Below are 20,674 nucleotides of genomic sequence, written 5' to 3'. Positions count from 1 at the left end.
CTACATTTCAAGGAAACATATTAGGCAAAGGTGCTGGCGAGACTGGCGCAGAATTATAATGCCGTAATAATGTTGTTGGAACAGTGGCAAGAAAATACTAAGCACAAAACCGATGCACTAAGTAATGCAACTGCATTTCTTGCGTTTTTTCTCAACCAAGTGAACGGAGGTAATGCAAAAAAGAAGTACGCGGTGCTAATCGCCAATAGCTAATGTTTACCGACAGTGAAAGCAAAACGCCTGTTCTAAAGATGTACTACCATGCATGTTTAGTAGTTCAATACCAGGGCTTGTACGCCAACAAGTCAGAAGCGCACATGACACCTTTGTTTTAGAGCAAGAACGGAACATGATGGAGATGGTGCCATTGGTTGAACTTCGAAATGTGTAGTACGGGCACTCATACCTTCGGGTCACGAAGAAAACTGATGCCGACGTCAGCTCGACGAACGACACGTTCTCATTTCGTTTTTCGGCTCTCCTTAGGGAACGGGAACACTCGCAAATTCGGTCCATTCGCAGGCGACGATTCGCGACGCAGCATCTTCCAACAGTTCGGAATTGCAGCCATACACATTGCAAACATCCAGTGCACAAAGCGCATCACATATCCACGCTGCAGTTCATGGGCATAAAAAAAGTACTGTCTGCTCGAGTCACCAAGAAGCACACCAGCGCGCCACGAAAACGTTCGTCAGGCTTGGCAATTCGTGTCTGTCGAGCGACGAAACCAAGCGCAGGCACGTCTGTGTAAAACACGGTGGTCTAAACGGAGTGCATGTTGTCGAAGCTCGTGGCAGAAACAGTGAGCAGACTTGCAATATCTAGGTGACATTGCATGGGGTCAGTTACCGGCCAACTATCATCTATCGCGTGTTAGCGTCCTCTATCCCGCTTTTGGTAAAATTTAGGGTGTCGCCAGTATGGCCGTAAAAAAGTGAAAATTGATAGAAGACACAACACACGACTCACGCACTGTTAAGAAAGTGTAAACAAAAGAAGGCTGTATTTAATTAAAAAAACTAGGTTACAATTATTACTCGCGCAACCGTTCAATTCCGCACATCGCACAACGCACAACCGCTCAAGTCGCTCGCAATTCGCAGACTCCTGTTCGCTCGCCGTTCTCGCTGCGTCTCTGGCTCTTCCCGCGCTTTCTCGCTCTCCTCTCTCGACCACAGATCCGAGCACACATACGCGCACGCTGACACAAACGCGCACGCACCACACACACACACACACACACACACACACACACACACACACACACACACACACACACACACACACACACACACACACACACACACACACACACACACACACACACACACACACACACACACACACACACGCACGTGCACAAATTGTTCCACGAAGCCAGTGGGGGAAGTCCGTCGCTTCGCCATTCGGGGAAACAGAGTCGAACGTCCCACAGGCCACGGATGCACAAAGCGGCATGTTTCCATCTTCTTGCACTCGAACTGGCTAGGTGCATTAAAGCGGGCCGCCGCCTTTGTGCTGACCCGGCGCTTGCAGGTCTGGGAGGCTCGCCGATCGCTGTTGCCCGTAAACAAGCAGGACGGCCCCCCCCTCGAGTGACCAACGGACACTCGCACGGCACAACACACGCAAAAAGAAAGAAATAAAACAAAACTTGGAAGATTTGAGGCAGTCGCGTACACTCGGTCGTCCTGACAGTCATTAACGTCCTCGTTAATGGAAAAAAATCATAAACAAACCCACACGCCAATACACAAACAGAATTGTTTCCTTCGTCGAAGAAGACAAGAAAAAAAAAACTGTTTAAGTACGCACAGTTCACTCGGTAAATCCTGGCACACACTGAAGTTCTCACAGACGCCAACGCAACTAAGGCGCACTCGCATAGGGATGGGTCTTGGCGCAGCTACGGGCCGAACGTCTCAGTCGCTGCACCTCACATTCGGGGGCGTCCGACTCCTCCGCAGACTCTCCGTCGTCATCAAGGTGTGAATGCGTATTGGTCGTTGTCCAGCACTTCAACTGCGACACGTGCGCAGTGGTCGCGAAGCGGCTCGCCCTTGTTTCGTCAAGGTCGGCAACTCGATACGTGTCAGCTGGCAACACTGCCGTGATTACAAGGGGGCCCCTATATTTTGGCTGGGCTTTTGCAGGCTTTCCCGTCTGTTCTGGAGCCCTCGTCATGAAGACCACGTCACCGACACCGTACATTTTAGCCGGGAAATGGCGCTTGTCGTAAGCGACCTTCATCTTCTTCTGCTCGCTCACGAGGCGCTGCCGTACACGTTCGCGCAGCCCACCGGGCTCCTCCCACTCTGACGCTTTAGATTCAACCAAGCGCTTCAGTGTCACGCTGTGAAATTCCGGTCGATAACCGTGTAACGTCTCGAAGGGAGTCTTCCCAGTCGTCTTGTTTACAGCGTTGTTCAAGCTGCACTCTGCCTCACTGAGCTTTTCGTCCCAATCTCGCTGCTCTGTATCGACCATCGATGTAGTAATGACTGGGCTCGCATACTCGGAATGTGTCTCAGTTCCGATTCCCTCTCTTTTCCGCTCTCCGACGATGTCATGTATAGCCTCTCGCTTTGCTGCATTCGTGCCGTAGGGCCAAACAGCCACGGGAGCGCTACCAGGTATCTCCTGTATGTCCATCGAAAGGGCAGATGTGCAGCCCAGTTCGCTGGGATTGGCGGCGAAACAATCCTGGTACTCATTTAGGGGGCACGCGAGCTCACGACGCTGCTCCTCTGTTACGGAGGGGCCCATTTTAATTTCCTCGCACCCAATCGGCCATCGCGCCTCCGTAACCAGAATTCGTTCTGGCTTCGTCGCGCTGCACTTCTCTCTGCACTCATTTATTTCCTTCATCTCGCAACCCGGGATGTCCACCTCTGTCGCGTGGCCAAGTCTTTGTCCTTTACGTAGAACCACGTCATCATTTCCGCTCGTAAACACCGGCACAGTAACCTCTCCGTCCTCCATGTCAACAAGAATTTCGCACCCACAGTTGTTGAATAGCACTGCACCAGTGACGTTAGACTGCGATGACAGTCTCACCCAATTTATAACATTGGCCTGCAGTGGGGTCTCTTCAGCAGTTTTCAAACGTAATTTCGGACATGAAACAAAGGGTTCGAGATGTGAGAATGGGCACTCGTCTCTATGCCAGAATTGCAAGCTGCCGCCCAGCTTAGCGTAGGTCACATATGGCAGCTCGGTAAACGTACGACCGACAAGCAAATCGACCGACTGGGCCTCGTCGGGTACAACAAGTATCTGTATATTCTTGCCAACGACGCCATCTATCAGCAAGTCAGCCCGGCACCTGCCAATCGCACGAGCAGCTGGAACTCCCTGGCTGCCGAAACCATACAGAGCTGTCGCATCTTCCAGCACTTCCGCTCCACACCGCACCGCCGCTGATTCGCGCAGTAAGCAACCGGAACTGCCTGTGTCTATCATGCCAATCAAAGTCTCATTGCCATTCCATTTAACGTGCTTCAAAAGCACGCCAGGGTCAATTTTCTCTCCAGACACAGCGTTCGTCTCATTTCTGGGGCCTTTTGCTTGGCAGTGTTTTTGGGTATGCCCAGTCCTCCCACATTTTAGACATTTTTCTATTCGTCTTTCCTCTGGGCAATCCCGCGAAATGTGTCCGAATTTAAGACAATTATAACATTTTCGCTCACCGTTCTGAGTTGTGATAGGTGGTCGCTGGTCCCGCCTGTCGTACCCGAACGCACCCTGCAGCGGTGCCTTGGGTGCAGGTTGCATACGAGGTGCATCGCTCGTCGCTCTTCGCTCAGCCGCTGTCCCGAAGCGTTCCCGTCGCTCACGGTCGATCCTCTCGAATTCCTGAATGTCGTGCAACAGGTCATCCGCGTCTTCGTGCGACCTTCCAAGAAGCATTGTGCATAACTCCCGCGATCGGAGACCGATCAGCACCTGCTCCCTCGTATCACAGAAATCTAAGTGCGCCTCTCTGCAAAGGCGCACCTTCTCGTGGAAGTACGCAGCCGTGTTCTCATTTCGCTGCTGCATTCGCTCTTGCATACGCCTCCATCGCTCCGCCGCCCGTGTCTGGCTGAAGAAAGTCCGCCCGAACATCCGCTCGAAATCGTCCCACGATGAAATTTCGGCAGCTCTTGAACGGTACCAATCTTTTGCGGCGCCGACCAGGTGACACTTGGCAGTTTCGAGCAGGAATGGCGTTGGCCACCGGTGAAGCGTAGCCGTCTGGCGCAAACCCTCCATCCATTCCCGGGCTGCTGACGCGCAACCATCACCGGAAAAGTCTGGAATATTCCTGCTCAAATCGGGCATCACCTGAAACGTGTTGATGGCCGCCTGGTGTGGAGCCCCCGACGACTCCGGCTGAGGCAGCCGCCGCAGCAGGTCCGCCAACAAGCGGTCTTTCTCGCGCAAAGCGTCGAAAAGTTCCCGCTTGGTGAGCCCAGCACAGTCGTCGTCATCACGGTGACCACTCTCCCCCGGCGATGATCCGTCCAGCATGGCTGATGTTAGCTCTCTGGAAAAGCACGCTCACTGGAAGTCCACCATTGCTTTGTTCTCGCTCCGACGCAATCGCACTCCTCACTAAGATTTTTCAAACTCGTTCCGAACGTTTTCTAAAATCGGTCAAATCCCACTTCTGATGAATGTTAGCGTCCTCTATCCCGCTTTTGGTAAAATTTAGGGTGTCGCCAGTATGGCCGTAAAAAAGTGAAAATTGATAGAAGACACAACACACGACTCACGCACTGTTAAGAAAGTGTAAACAAAAGAAGGCTGTATTTAATTAAAAAAACTAGGTTACAATTATTACTCGCGCAACCGTTCAATTCCGCACATCGCACAACGCACAACCGCTCAAGTCGCTCGCAATTCGCAGACTCCTGTTCGCTCGCCGTTCTCGCTGCGTCTCTGGCTCTTCCCGCGCTTTCTCGCTCTCCTCTCTCGACCACAGATCCGAGCACACATACGCGCACGCTGACACAAACGCGCACGCACCACACACACACACACACACACACACACACACACACACACACACACACACACACACACACACACACACACACACACACACACACACACACACACACACACACACACACACACACACACACACACACACACACACACACACACACACGCACGTGCACAAATTGTTCCACGAAGCCAGTGGGGGAAGTCCGTCGCTTCGCCATTCGGGGAAACAGAGTCGAACGTCCCACAGGCCACGGATGCACAAAGCGGCATGTTTCCATCTTCTTGCACTCGAACTGGCTAGGTGCATTAAAGCGGGCCGCCGCCTTTGTGCTGACCCGGCGCTTGCAGGTCTGGGAGGCTCGCCGATCGCTGTTGCCCGTAAACAAGCAGGACGGCCCCCCCCTCGAGTGACCAACGGACACTCGCACGGCACAACACACGCAAAAAGAAAGAAATAAAACAAAACTTGGAAGATTTGAGGCAGTCGCGTACACGCGGAATTCGATAAGACTTACACGTGATCGTTTAAGACAGCTACCATGAGCACACATAGAAATTGATTGATATGATTGATTGATATGTGGGTTTAACGTCCCAAAACCACCATATTATTATGAGAGACGCCGTACTAGAGAGCTCCGGAAATTTTGACCACCTGGGATTCTTTGACGTGCACCCAAATCTGAGCACACGGGCCTACAACATTTCCGCCTCTTTTGGAAATGCAGCCGCCGCAGCCGGGATTTGATCCCGTGACCTACGGGTCAGCAGCCGAGTGTACTTAGCCACTAGACCACCGCGGCGGGGCAGCACGCATGGAAAGCAGAAGAAAAAATTGGCCTCGTATCTGCATGTTACACCGCAAATGTCGTCGAAAGACGGGGAGAGTGAACAAACCGTTTATTTGATGTTCTGCGCAAGAAAATTGGTGAATGGCATTCTGGAGGCGCTGCGTAAGAGTGCCCCGAGCGTGCAGCGGAGGCGAACGAGCGCATGAAATTACGTCACACGTGAGACATGAGTGATATCTGGGAGTTATCTTGAAAAACGAAGAGCGCGCGCCTATCTCGGAGGTGATAAGGTGTAGAACGCAAGGCGACGGGTAGGTGCCACCACCTTCGTCTTAGCAAAGCGTTGGAAACACTTGCCTTTTCGTGCAAGCGTTGCCTGGTCAGCGCAACGTGATGAACGCTACGGTCCTTAGAATTACTTATGCATGCCTTTTCCAGAAAGAGACACACATACAAAATATTGACTTGTTGCTATGGGGCCTCAGATATGTGGAGTAATTGCTTTTTTTAATATACAATCGCATAAGTATGAACGCCGAATTTTGAGCAATACTGGTAGTCGCTGCGGATGGGTTCGGCCGTTTGGAGTATCGTTTGGCCACTTTGGTGCCGTTTAGGGTACCGTTAAGGGCGAACAAACAGACAAATGTACAGACAGACAAACCAAAATTTTTGCATCGAATGTCTACAAGAAAGACTATGGTCTTTAAAAGTGGTAGGCCCTTATTGCGCGATACACCGCTTAGTAATACACACGTGGCAACACTGTAAGTTCAGGTACCAGGCGAAGATAGGTATCCGAAAACGCCGGGCGCTGGCCGTGGTGATCTTTAGTGGAACCTCGTGTTCTACGTTGACACTAAGCCCGTACTTTGGATTCTTATAATGATATCGTTGTTTTTGGGCGTAATTTACCCATTATTATGAGAATATAACTTCACGACATGCTTTGCATGATAAAGCATCGCTCGGCCGGTGTGGTTCAGACGCGGTAATTGTTAGCTGTGCCTCGCCCTCCGCTTTTTTCTTGGAAGCACCCTTTAAACGCGAACGTTCTGGTAAACGGACGCGCTTCATGGTGGATGCGCTGAGTTCCTTGATGACTCCATAAACTCCCCAAGTGGTGCATTAAAAGCAATCTGCGGCCGCGCTGCCGTCGTAAACTCAGCTTGCATTGTGTATACCGGCTTCCCGCTGGCGCGGCTGCTGCTTTGTCAAGACGGAATGTGGAACTTACTCTTGTATTTATAACTTTGCCGTCCTACAAGAGATAGAGGAAGCTGCTTTATGGCTCGATCTTGCAACATCTTTTAGGTTGACTGTTTTTAGTCGAGGAAGAGCAGCGTTAAGTGTCCCACTATTTGGGGCCATGCCGCCTGTGGTATCGAGGAAAGAACACAAGAAGTATAAGAGGACGAATAGAAGAAGGCGACAATAACGATAACGTACTCGTGCTTTTTCCCTTGTCGTCAGTTCCCTGCGAAATATATTCCCATGTGCTTGACGCTTTGTGAGAAGCGTAACATGCGATAAGGTGTTGCCGTGTGCAAATATCGAGTCATGGTGATTGTGGCGTTAAAGCGAATGTATCTGATGACTCATCGAACGAGAAATTTGACTGTCGGCATCGGGGACGGGCTATGCGCAAGATCATCACCATCACCATCTTCATCATCACGGTAATACGTCCCCCATACAATGTCGCGAAGACGTCACAGATCGCCAAAATTTCGGGCGTCACTAAAACGCCATGTGACGAAACGCAAAACTCAACAGAATGTGACGTCGCATGATGACCTCGTCACATGACATCGCAGTTTGGTGCAAAGTGCTTCAATAACGAAGGCAATGTAAAACAGGTCAGCTGCCTCCGATTTTCGAAGCGTCGCAAAGCCACATTAGATCCAGAGAGCTTTCGAACGGTCGCGGGGCAGGATCAAAACATCGACTGATGAAAAAGATCGCTTTCGCTGTCGAGTCGTGCATAAATGACTCTCTCAGTTTTTTTTTATGCATACCAATCATTCGGCACAGTTAGTCCTATTTTATTTTTGCACGAATATACCATCAATTGAGTCTATGTAGCTACAGAATTTACTTACTGGATGGCAGTGTCACGATAATCTCAGGTTCTGTTTTAGAGCAACTGGTAAAATCTTGGAGCATGGGCAACGCGAATGCGCTATACTGCACCGTTCGCATCACTTTCTAATACGTTTGCCATGCTTCAATTCCCGGTGGGTACCTTAGCCGTGCTGTGATGGAAAGAACGCCTGTGCTCGCGATGTTGGCCGACATGTAAAACATGTAGGCCGCCTACGACGACTACAGTAGTTCACGTGCCCGTAAGGCGATATGCACATGAAGGTATGCTTGCACTTTGATGATGGTGCTAGTGCTACTGATGGTGATCAATTATGCTTGACCACTGTATAATCGATGGGCCTATAAACATCCGCTTTTTTTGCGCGATACACGTCGTGTTATGTGTATACGGTGCGATTTTACTATTCTGCTTCGCAGAATTATACGTTTGCACGACTTCTTTCTCTGTATATGACGCCTATATATCAGCTTCTTTTCTAGAATAGTTTCAAGCACTGGCAGGATACATCTGCTTGCCACGCAAAAGGCCTGTGTTTGGTTTAGGTTCGGACCCATCATTTTTATTATTCCCATGCACCACGACATTTCGCTCGCAGTTAGCGACACCGACGCCGCGTTTTCGCAACACGGCCTGTTTATTAATTCTGGAGCCCTCCACTACAGCATCTTGTGGTTTCGGGACGTTAAACCCCACATATCAATCATAAGTCTGTTTAATTCTATCGCGTTAAAATCAAATGTATGCTCCAAGACTTGCTCAAATTGTGATGAAGATCCTGAGCACACAAGAACGGTGGAAAACGAATAAAGCGCTTGTAAGCTTTGAGCCGTAATTTGTTCTCTGAATTAAGGAGTAAAAATGTAGGTACATAAGTCGGAAAGCGATATATTGCACACGCTATACTGGGCAACAGTTAGAATTACAGATATAGGATTCGTATATTCTGCATATCTTTACGTACAGAGCACCGAAATAAAATCCTGTGGTGCCGTTAATGAGAAAAATACGTTTTTTTTTTATGCTAGAACAATATGGTTACTTTGGCTGCCCAGAGTGACGCTCATCATCATACTCATCAGTGACGCTCACCACGCAGACTATTCAGCTGCGTTTAGACTTTTGTTTTTAGTTTTAGAAAACTGGGCCTACTTTTCAGGACAATTGTTAGGTATTTTCTTCAAGGGGTATATGACTGTCAGTCAGGCCGGTTGGATGAAGCCGGCCGGACAGTCATCCCCTCAAATAGAGGCGGAACGAGTCTCGAAACGTAGGTCCAGTTTTTAATATAAAAAACTAAAGGCTAATCGCGGCTAGACCCAGCTGGACGAAATTCTGTAAAATATATTTATGTTCCTCATACTAACGCTGCGTGCTGTTTTGTGTGCGAGTGTTATATGTATCTTTCTTGTTTCGTTGTCTATGCGGCGTGCAGACTGCATTTTCACTGCCCGAAGAGCCATGCATGTCCAGTGTTTGCTCCCACATATACTTTGGACGCATCGTGCACAGCCGTCGTCGACGTGCGCGCACGAGGAAAGCTGTGAATGCCGAGAGCTTGGGGGGAAAGAGGGTGGAGAATGACCTGGAAGTGGAAAGAACGACGAAAACGTATGTAAAGGGAGCCAATGAAAAAAAAAAAAAGGAGCAAGTATGTGTAACATGCGGAAGAGGAACGTGTAACTGTATCTAACTGCCTCGTGCACTCGCACGTCACGCCGCGATTCGGGAATGCAGCAAAGTCATGCATTTCAATTGTGTCGGGCGTCCCGAACATCCCTGCGCTCCCTTCTCTCGTTCCTCCTGGCGCTTTTCGCTGATGCCGCTGCTTCGCCCCCCCCCCCCCCCTCCAGCGTGCCGGAGGACAAAAGAAAAAGAAAGGTGCACTCGATGGCAGCAGCAGGGCGGCTTGAGTGCCGGCTGTAAAAGTCACTTTGGTGCAACGGCAGGCGGGTCGATGTCGAGTGAGCGGAGAAGTGAACAAGAAGTGACGCGAGTGAGAGAGCGGCTGGGCGCCTAGTTGGCGCCGGCACGCGGCTCCCTGCGACGGCCGTTCATATATTATGCATGCAGTTGAGTTCGCGAAACGTCGACCCCTCACCTGCCCCCCGTCCCTGCGTCCAGCTGGTGTAGTATTGCCCGGAGGTGGTGCGCTTCCGCGAGACGTCCCGCGGGCTGATCTCGACGCGCTCAGCGAAGCCCCGAGTTCTCCGTCACGGTGATAGGCACGCACGCTTCTGCGAACTATTTTCGTGCGAGCACAGGTGGGGCAGTAGAGCGTCCTCGTGCGTCTCTTTAAATTCACCTTTCATTACCATCGGCTGTTCCATTATACTCGGGCAATACTCTTGATAAGAAGGGTTTATTACACCGTCCTAGTACAACCACGCCTGCCCTGAGTACGCCTGAAACACACGTGGTAGGGAAGGAACGCGCACTCAATTGAAAGTGATTCGTTTTGCGCGTATCCACAACAAGGCGTTGCGAGGTTACGCAGTACGCACTTCACGCGGCACATAATATTTCACGGGATGCGATGAACGTACAGTTTCATTCAGCTTCTTGTTATTATTATGATGGTTTGCAGTTTTATTCTAGTAAAAACTACTCTTTTTTTGCATACACAAGTTCTACAACCTTCTTTAATGCTGTTTATTGGCGGTGCAGTAATAGTTGCTAAGTTGCTGAAAGAGTAGGAACAGGAAACATGCCCACAGGCATCGGGGCTGTGTAGAACCGCAGGCGCACTACAAGAAAAATATGTTTTAATAAATAGCTATGAAAACTATGAATATTTAGTAATATAAAATTTGAAAAGAATGAAGGTGTTGCATATAATATAGTATATTACTTGGGACTCTTATTACTTTAGTGATGGTAGCACGATCATGATCATGCGTTGCAGTGTTAAACATGCACGCAGTCTAGTATATTCCACATTCTTTTTGTTTTCTGTTTTTTAGAGGGAGGGGGGAGGACTTAATTTTCAATGGTCGTAATAATTCTCTTTTTATTTCTGGTGTTTTCCAACCATACAACCTAATGGCTGCTCGAGCTGACAGCCTGAAGGAAGAGAGGACGCTCGAAAAAGCAAAGGAATCGTGCGTAAGCTCTTCTAGTTACCGTAGAAAGGGTCAGCATCACGTGAATGGGTAAATTTCTTTCTTGCATGAAAGGCGTGGTTGCAAGAAAGCGAACTTTTCTTGAAACCCACTGGCTTACCCGAGCAGTACGTATATATCTGTGCGCATCTTCAGTAACAGCGAGACTTTCTTCCTCTCAGAAACAGTGATCCTTCCAAACGTGTGGAAAGTAATCTCACTCACTGCTGTTTTTTGTATGCGCTGTTCTCTCGTCGGAACATCCCAGTTCGTGGACGTTGTCTGAATCGCATGTACGCGCTGGGTAATTACCGACTTCGTGTGCAAATCCGACATTGCCTTTCATATTGGTCGAGAGTGTAAGGTCGGACAGCGCCGCCCAGAAATTGCAGAAGTTCGAGAAGACGCAGCGCTGTAGCTCTGGCCTTGACCGTTTGTCTGTCGTTTATTTTGCTTTCCTTTTCCATTTACGGTGATTTACAATGCAGATTTGCTGATGAGGACACTGCTCCTACGTAGCGCGTATTTCTTGGACTAGTCCGACAATTTCTATGCATGAGATGCTCCTACCGTTCTTTTCGTATTCCTCCTAGTCATGACGTAGGTTACGAAAAGCACACTGGTTTACTCGTTTGCTAAATGCGAAATATGGCATTCTTTCTTCCCTCTTGACGGAAGCCTATCGAAACGAAAGTTCTTCGTAATACATCAAGCGCCATCAGGCTGAACTCGTGAGGTGTAGCGTATTCACGTTTCATTGCTTGTGATATTTCGCCTCTGTTCGAAAGGTCTTTTTTGGAAGAAATATACTTTCTTAGTGCGCATTGAACGTTTCAGAAGGAAGAAAGAGCAGAGAGGTGGAACAGAGCACTCTGTCCTATCTCTCTGCTTTTTCTTCCTTCTGAAACGTTCCCTGCGCACTAAGAAAGCATATTTCTTTCAAAAATGCAATACCAACCAGCCCAAGTAGCCACCCTTTTGCGAAAGGCCGTGCTCTTCAAATCTGCCGATTTTTTTGTATTTTTTGTACTCGTACGAATCGCGGGCTGTTTTTACTAGCAGGGCGATGCAAGTACTCATATTTCCTCAGATTTTTTATTACTGCGTACGCCTAATGTCCTGCCGTGTCATCACTGTATCGTTTTAGGGTATTTTTTTCTTATTGATGTCACGACGCTCGTCCGTATTTCATCTATCACTTTGTAGTTACGTGTCCGAGAAGTGCTCGTGCGCACTTCTTTTAAAGCGCTTATGTGTATAAAAAAATACCAGCTTAAAAAGAAAACGAATGGTGCAGCATTCTTCTTCAGGCTACCAGGTAGCTGTGTATACTCTCCAGAAAGTGTGGCAGTTTGGGCTAGTTGGTATGACATGATTATAGTTATAGCGCTATAACTATCGTCATGTAGTCTCCAATTGTTTTTCTCGCTGTTGCTGTTAATATTAAGACATATAAAAATATTCAATTTAATAATACTCTCTGGTAAAATTCTATCGTTCTTGTGAAATGAAGTAGCGCAGATAAAACAGGTTACCCCCCAGTGTCCGTAAGTTGCGTTGCAATTTGAATGCTTTGACTAGAATTCAGTCTTGCACTATAGTGCCGGCCGTCCGATGTTCTGGACGTTGTTGACGGCTATATTTGCGCTCGCGGCGGTAAGGAAAACGAGGGAAAAGAGGGCGAGAAGGGGCATCGGTGATCGCTCTTTGTCGCACGCACACTCTGTATACAGCCACGCGGTGGAGAGCGCTCGCTGTGCTTCTCCATTAGGAGCGGCCGTGCATCAGGACCACGGCCATGACAAATGACGGACGGCCCGCCGGCCAGCCAGCCAACGGTTCCAGCCCGCCGCCCATTGACCCGGGTTGGCCCCAGCGAAATCTGCCGGCTTGCATTTCCTCATCCGATGACCTTTCCTTCGCTTTTCAATTCGGAACGAGACAGCCTGTATATATACAGCTGGCGCTTTCTCGTGTTTTCTTATGCTTCTACTGCATCATTGCCATCCCCATATCCTCTCGGGGAAGCTTGGTGCCCCCATTTCCTTCAGCGAACGACGGATGAATTGAAACAGAGGCAGGGGCTCTCGTTCACTTCTTCCTATCATCACTGGGTCTGTGGGCGCAGTGAAAGCGCACTCGGGATAAGTTCACAGTCCAGCACCATTAATATAGGCAGCCCGCGTCCATCTTCTACCCACTGGTTGCGGCTATCGCGGCCTTGTTCCAGCGCGTACGCTATTTACATGCAGGCGCAAAACGGGTGTGGTAATGCGCTCAGGGGAAGGACGACGGTTTCCACTTGGTGTGCTATAGGCCCTCAAAAACGCTTGAAACAGTTTGGGAATGAAAATCGTACGACTAACGTTTGCGTCGTCACATATACAGGGTCCACATTTCAAGAAGAGAGCGAGGGGGTTTAGGGAAAGCTCAGTCTGCGGTCGTTTGATTAAAATGAAAACCGGTAACTTAGTTCGTCCGAGAGCAAGAGTCTTCGCCCGAAGTGTGAGACCCCTTGATTAACAAAAGTTGAGGGCCCCGGCCGCCACCCGATTATTGTCCGGAAAACAAAATATCAGTTCGTGTGGTAAACCTCGCATCTTGCATACTGAAGCTGACGGAAAGTGCGAGCTTTTCCGGAAGATATTTTTCGAGTTCTTTCAGGGCTTTAAAAAAAGACGCCGAGTTCGCGCGATGAGGTTATGTTTCGTCTTGTCGACACTCTGCCCGTCGCAGTATTGCGAGCGATTTATGCAAGTACTCGGCCCATCTCTAGAGGCTGCTTGCACGCTTCGATGTCACCACAACTTATGGGCTGCAGAAGCTGCGTCACTTGGTAGACGCTGAGAATTTTAAGTGTATCTACTCTTCTGCTGGTGCACACCTCAAGCATGCTGTTATCCACAAGAGTACCCTTCTTTTATGCGTGGTAATGTTTGGGTGGTTTGGGTTCCTCTCAGCTGCACGAAACTGCCTGCTTCGCGTGTATCCGAGGTAGAGGTCGGGGATCGATCCCCAAGTCGTCAAGCTGACGACGGCGACACCTAACGATCAGCGGGCGAGTGAAACAGCGGCAGCTCAATGGGAGCCGATTTGCTTAGTCACGTATACAGCCAACTGTGAGCGCGTAGCTGTGACAAATGTCACCTCCGACATGTGCCGCCGGCACGCGAGGGTAGCTCAAAACTCACAAAAGATAGTTGTCAACCAATGACCATGATTGCTACAATGTTCTTCGAGGTCCGTCGCATGTATACTTTAGTTGCTTACAAAGAAAATATGCTTTGCCGCAAGTTCTCAAGGGTGTTGCTTTCATGGGCGTCCCCGGCTAAGAACCAAAGCGTAATTTCGATTAAGGCATCGGCTTTAGCGCATTTCGATATTTGCTTATATATGTCCACTCGAAAAAAAAAACAACTGAATATGGCCAAAATAATTTTGGAGCTTCCCCCGGATCATAATTAAGGTCGTTCCGATGCTTTGGACGTCGAGCTTTAATTCCAGTTGGGATATTCTTGCCACGGCGGGAAGTGTGCAAGTTTTTTTTTTCTTTTGTCGACGTCTAAAATTGTTGTGTGGTATTGTCGATATGTGACGGACGCAGGTGGAGTACAGCTCGTTGGTGGCACCAGGTTGCTTGTAGTGAGCTGTTCTGAGACAACTCAACGGTTGCACGTTTCTTCACGGCTGTTTTCTCAGCTTCGTTCATGCGATGGTGTGGTAAGCCCAGATGCCCGCTCAAAGAGCTTGCAGCGCTGACAGTGCGAGCAGCGCAAAACCTTCACTCTCTTGCAGCTGCTGTCCACTTCGTGTCTTTTGTATGTGTTTATTTCTTCGCACCACAACTTCTGTGACAGCTTGTTTGCCTCGCATGTCACATCCCGCGCATCTTCTGTCCCGTTGTCTCGTTTACTGAATTAGCGACATCTATAGTCGCTGCAGTCTGCTGGTCGAGTTTTCGGTCGGCTACCGCTTTTGTCAGGGGTAGTTTAATTGTTAGATGTGACGAAATGTAAGTTTAAGGGCACGTTTTCTTCGTTGGACGCAATAATAAATGGAACTTACCGACAATGATGCCTAGGAAAGTATAGGCGATGCGATTAGAAGTAATGGTAATGTAAATTTGAAGAAGAAATAAAAACGGACGAAAGGATAGCCTGCCGCCGGCCAGGACCTAACCTACGCCCTTCGAATAACGCGTCCGATGATCTACCAAATGAGTTACGGCGGTGCATGGTCACCTCCCGTCAACTTTATAGCGTTATATCTGCAATGAAACATGGTATTGTCAGTCAGCGGTGCTAGTAGCTATTACGACGGGTGGGAAACTTTTTTTCTGTTGTTGTTGTTGTTGTTGTTGTTGTTGTTGTTGTTGTTGTTGTTGTCGTCGTTGTTGCCTGTTGGCGTCGCGTAACACGTAGTCTTATTACGAGCTGGCAGCGGTCCCTCACATACTGTATCTGAAGGCATCAAGTCTGCCAGAACCCTCGCTAGTGAAAAAGTGTTGTCGTCTACTTTTGTTTGTTCACATTTACGTTACAATTACTACTGACATTTCCTATACTTTTTTTACTTCATTATCTGTTATCATTGATTTATCTGCGGGGTTTAACGTCCCAAAACCACCATATGATTATGAGAGACGCCGTATATATATGGTAGGCCTCCGGAGATTTCGACCACCTGGTGTTTTTTAACGTGCACCCATATCTGAGTACACGGGCCTGCATCATTCTCGCCTCCATCGAAAAAGCATCCGCCGCATCCGGGATTCGATCCCGCAACCTGCGGGTCAGCAGCCGAGTGCCTTAGCCAGTAGACCACCGCGGCGGGGCAGTATTTTTCGTGTAAAGTGGCTTCGGAACTGCCCGAGAAGCAGTGAAACTTTTTTTTTCTCTCTCGATTGGTTCAGGAAAGGGCCCTCTCACATTGATCAAATGACTTTAGAATTGCTGAATTTCACTTGGAGCACCAAAAAATTCTCCCACTTTAATTACACTGGAGCGATTGCGTGACCTGGCCGCTTTTCGGTCGTTGTTGCGATGCTTCAACCAGAGCGCTTTCACTTGCGTTGGCTTGGCCGTTTCGGTGGTTTAAAACGCGTAATTGTTTCGTCGTACTTTATGTGCCCTCCTTCTATGATGACGAGGCACTAACATTTGTCTGTGTTCCATGCACCTGCTGCTATTTTGAGGCAAACTGTATGGCAGCATCTTTGATGTGTTGAAAACTTGCTGTGCTGCCGCATGATTGCCTTGCAAACGATGCCCTTGTAGCGGCCACTTTTTTAGACATTTTTCATCTCATTTGTTTCGCTCGTGCACTCCCACGGCGTGTCATGCAGCAATATTCAGTTGGCGCCATCGGATATGTCTCCGGAAACTGATCCGCCGTTTGGTCGTATTGCGTGCTTTTTCTGACCTTCGTCGGGAGCATCTTGCAGTCCATCTCGAAGGATCTGATCAGCCTACCCGATTGAACGTAAGTTTAAATGAGCGGTATATTGCAGAGCAGGGCCTCGAGCCCACTTTCTCCACAGTATGTATGTACACAACGGGTGAAGTTTAGTTCGAAAAAGAGTCCGACGTCTGAAGATGGCGGCTTTTGACAGACCCGCCAAGGGTCAAGTTGTGGTTCCTGCAACCTGATGACCCGAGGGAGCTAAGAAACTTTTCCGTCCGAGATTGCGCGTGGCTCTCCTTGTTTCGTCGCCTTCCGGCCAATTAAGCTTCGCTCTCTCTCGAGAGTGGTCGGACGTGTACCGCAGAAAAGGGTCACGCCGGCTTTTCTGTCTGCAGCCCACGCTGAGAATTCTCGTAGGGGCGCGTCGTTACTTTCGCGCCTTTTTTGTTTTCACCCCGATCTTTGGCTGGTTGTTTTTGTCGTGCAGTGCGTGCCGCTCTGTATATGTGCTTCGTTCGGCCTCCACCGCGTCCTCTTTTGTCCCAGCTCTTCTTCGGTCGTCCGCTTGGCGTGTCAGCTGCGCGCCGGAGGATATTGGACGTCACGAGATGGCAGCTTCGCCCCAGATATAGAAGCCAAGGCGTCGAGAACGCCGGGGCTTCTCTCTCCTTTCTTGTCGTATTTTCTTTCATCTCTCGTTGTTTGTATCCGCTTACTTTTTCATTCGTGTCAAGTTGTTCTTGTTTTCTATATAGCACCCTTAGTCCTCCGCACCCGGGATTATCCCCATTCCAGCGCATTCCTTTCAAGCGTTGCCCAAGCCACGCGCCTGAGCAGAGCTGCGGCACTCCGCATCGTATCGCCTTCCCTTCGTTTCGTCGATGCAACCTAGCGGCTCGAACTGCCAGTTCGCCTTCCTCATAAGTAAAAGGAGACTCCTTCCTCGCAATGCTGAACGATGATTATTCGTCTCCTTTTTTCCGTCTCTGCCGCCTCTGACTGCGCTTTTTTTCGAGCCGTTGGTTTGTCGTCGTATTCGTCGAATACGCGCGAAAAGGATGGTCTCATCTTTGCTGGAGGACTTGCGAAACCACCGCTGTCGAGTCTGTCACCGCCAACGCCGTCTTCCATTGTACCACGTATGTACTAACACGTACAAATCTGCTTGGAGCGATTACGCCGCCCCTTCGTTTCTGTTGCTGCGTCAAATTGATGCGCTTTTGAACTGACTGCCTGCCGCCTCTTCCTCGTGGCTTGACCTCCGAGTATTAGTATTTGTTTCTAATACAACGTATATGAAATAAATATCAGCTCTGCCAACAGCCATCGCCGTGGGCGAAATATCAGGTGGTCCAAAATGACTGCGGATCCAAAACTGAACGGCTTCTCTCTTAGATCTTGTATTGTTTGTAGATTGAAATAATGAACAGTATACTTTGTCAGGAGTAGTATAACACGTAGCACCTATGCGACTGTCAGCTTCAGATTTCTTTTTTATTGTAAGTTATTTCCAAAAAAATAAGTGCGAACACAATCATGTAGGTGCATATAGTCCACACACACGCATGCTTCGCTAAATGCAAATGAGCTCTCGTCTAATCAGTTACCTTGTTCGTTCCCAATTGTTTCCCTTGATTTCGGGCTCTTTTTCGTTTGATACACGGAAGGTGACGTCGAGTCGCGCATAGCTCCTCACTCGCCTATATCTTTCCCAAAGCGTTTCCGCACTAAATGTCGGACCGCCGTGGAAAAGCTGTTTAATTAATTGAGAACACAGAGGTAATGAGGCGCGAGTATTGTGGCGTGCGTCGGCTCGGCTAGATTCGGGAGCCTCTTTTTGATTTCTCCTCAGCAGCTGTTGTCATCGTTTCCTCCACTCTCGGTGCTTCCGCTGCTGTAGCTGCTTCTATTTTTTTTTTCCTCGCAAATCTCGTTAACCGCCGAGTGGTGCTCGACTCGACCGGTCACCGTCTTGGTCGTCGAATAGAGCTCAATTTATTTTCTGCTCCGTCAGCAGTGCGCAACGTTCCCCGCTGCGTTGACCTCCTCTCTGGTTTGTGAGAAGATTGACCAGAGATTGTATTACTTGTTTTGTAGTTTCCTACCCCGTTTGCAACGTACGTGCCCTCATAGACTTGTCGATACATTCATGGAGTATTTTTGTAATGTGCGCAAATTTAGGCTTCTTCATATGTGTTTTTAATCGCTGCCTCAACGAATACGAAATCTTGTTCCGTCTTTGGAAGCATTTCAGGTCGTCGAAAATTCTTCAGAGTGCTGAACGGTGGAGTAGCCCAAGATTGCCCTAAAATACATAAAAAAAGAAGTCTGAGAGTCGTGCCTGCTTGGCTCATTTGTCCCAGTGCAAAAAGATTATCGTAGTAAGGATACGTACATGATTCCTTGGAAGAAGTTTATTCGGAAAAAGGAGAGAGAAAGAGATGAAAAGTAAAAAAACACTCGGAAATAAAGACCAGATGGACAGCAGCTAATTTGTTGTGGTCTACAAACAGCCGGTACCGTTTAGTGAAGAAGTTGGCGATGCAAACTTGTATGGTAAAGTGGAGTTCTACAAACAGAAATGCGCTCCTTCCGTTTATCTCACCTTTTTCGTCCCGTTTATTTAACAAGCTAGCGTGTCGCGAGGAGGTGGTATGGAGGACTACATTTTCATGAGTGCTCTTAGTTTATTTATCAGAGGATTTGCCACTCTTTATCATTTCGCTATTTCGGGCCCATGAGAGCTGAGACACTACGCTCAGGCTATTACTACGACAACAGCGAGCGCTATTAAAGAAAAAAAAAAGGACGCACGAGTTTCGCCTTCAACAGCAGAACACGATATCGCAATCCGGCCCCGTTCGTATCGCCCTCTCAATCGCTAGGCTCGCTTCAGTTTTAGGCTTATGTCTCAAGCCTATCGCAAGGGAACGAACGTCTATGCACGCAACATTGGGTGTTTCAAACTATCCTAAAATGCCTGCTGCAATCACAGTTGCGAGGTGCCCGTTACGCCATACATCTTCCTTTTGAGAATAAGCGACGGGCCCACTGCGCGTTCGGCAACGCACGCGAAACTCTGCAGATGCTCAGTTTGTTGATAGTTTTGCTGATGATGATTGTGAAATATGCTTTAACGGTGCCTAATGAGTGGCGGGCCTTTAGAACAACCGCCCGTTGCGCAATTCACATGCTTCAACGCATGGCGCAACTATTCGCTTCTGTTTCGGAATATCCCATGCGTTAAGAAAATAAACTCTTCCCGCTACATGCACGGCTGTAATTAATTAGTTTCTTTTCGAAGCAGTGTCAAGCAAGGACGTCGCTACGTCGTAAACCACCTGCTTCCTTTGTAGAAGGTGTCGGTTCGATTCTCACTAGAACCGAATATTGTGATTGTTTATTTTACTTTAGTCTTTAGATTCTTTATTTTACTTCAGGAATTTAGACTTGAATACGCTGCTCGGGAACATCGTTTATTGGTTGTGCGTTTGTACCATCTACAATATGACGGAAGATATATGCTCACGAGGGCAAATATTGTTAAAGCCACTAGCTTAAAAGAAATGGAGAATACAGAAAAGCAAGCTCGATCACCGCGACGGACGTCGAGAAAGCTCGCCGAGAGACCCCGACAATGCCTTATTGCTGCGGGAAGCATTCGGTGTTCGACCTTGCAGGTTTTCCATCACCTTCAAAGCGCGCAGGAAGGAGAACTGCAATGGACTCCTTGAGATATCCTCGTCGCTATCGTGATCGTTAGATTTCCTTTCTCCTCTTGTCCAAGGATGTCTGATTCTTATCGGCGGTTGGAGAGACGAAAGGAAAATGTACTAGTGCCTCCGGATCTATATGTGGTGGAGCGATGGAGCTACGGCCACTTCGTCTTTCGCGGTTGCCTTGAGTGGTGCGCGGTGGCTGCAGTGGTGTTCTCTCCGTCCACCACTAATAAGTGCGGCCACAATCGGCAGCACTTCGGGCACTACCGTCGTCGTCGTCCGTCGTGAAGACGCGCTCTTCTCCGCCGATTCACGCTCGGCTGGCCGCGTGACAGCTGCCGGCTGGACCGACGCTCTGCTGGCGTTCCTAATGCCTCGCTCGAGCTGTCTTTTCCTTTCTCCCTTATAGCGGGGATTGATGCGCCGATCGGAGCTATACCGAGGGAAGCGGAAACTTACGCAACCGGAAAACGGAACTCTCTTTCACCGGGGGCTTGGCTCACCCTTTTGCTGCCTTTCTTCGAGACGCTCGCTATCGTTCTTGCGGTGTACTCGTGTTCT

General features: G+C 48.8%; 2 protein-coding genes across 2 annotated transcripts in view; one reads left to right on the top strand and one right to left on the bottom strand.

Moving 5' to 3' along the window:
* The window catches only part of LOC119164430 (uncharacterized), a 596,281-nt gene that overhangs the window by 286,551 nt on the left and 289,056 nt on the right, over positions 1 to 20,674 (top strand). The window lies entirely within an intron of this gene.
* Positions 1,873 to 4,539, bottom strand: LOC142771277 (uncharacterized). Its single transcript, XM_075872755.1, has one exon. It carries the CDS (start codon positions 4,513 to 4,515, stop codon positions 1,873 to 1,875), a length of 2,643 nt encoding a protein of 880 aa, XP_075728870.1. The 5' UTR covers positions 4,516 to 4,539.

Source organism: Rhipicephalus microplus, chromosome 1 (assembly GCF_043290135.1).
Source record: "Rhipicephalus microplus isolate Deutch F79 chromosome 1, USDA_Rmic, whole genome shotgun sequence".
Classification (NCBI taxonomy): Eukaryota; Metazoa; Arthropoda; class Arachnida; order Ixodida; family Ixodidae; genus Rhipicephalus; species Rhipicephalus microplus.
This window is presented reverse-complemented; position numbering and strand designations above follow the sequence as displayed.

Excerpts from the sequence above, each read along its gene's own strand:
- LOC142771277 (XM_075872755.1), bottom strand. The coding sequence starts at position 4,515 with ATGCTGGACGGATCATCGCCGGGGGAGAGTGGTCACCGTGATGACGAC.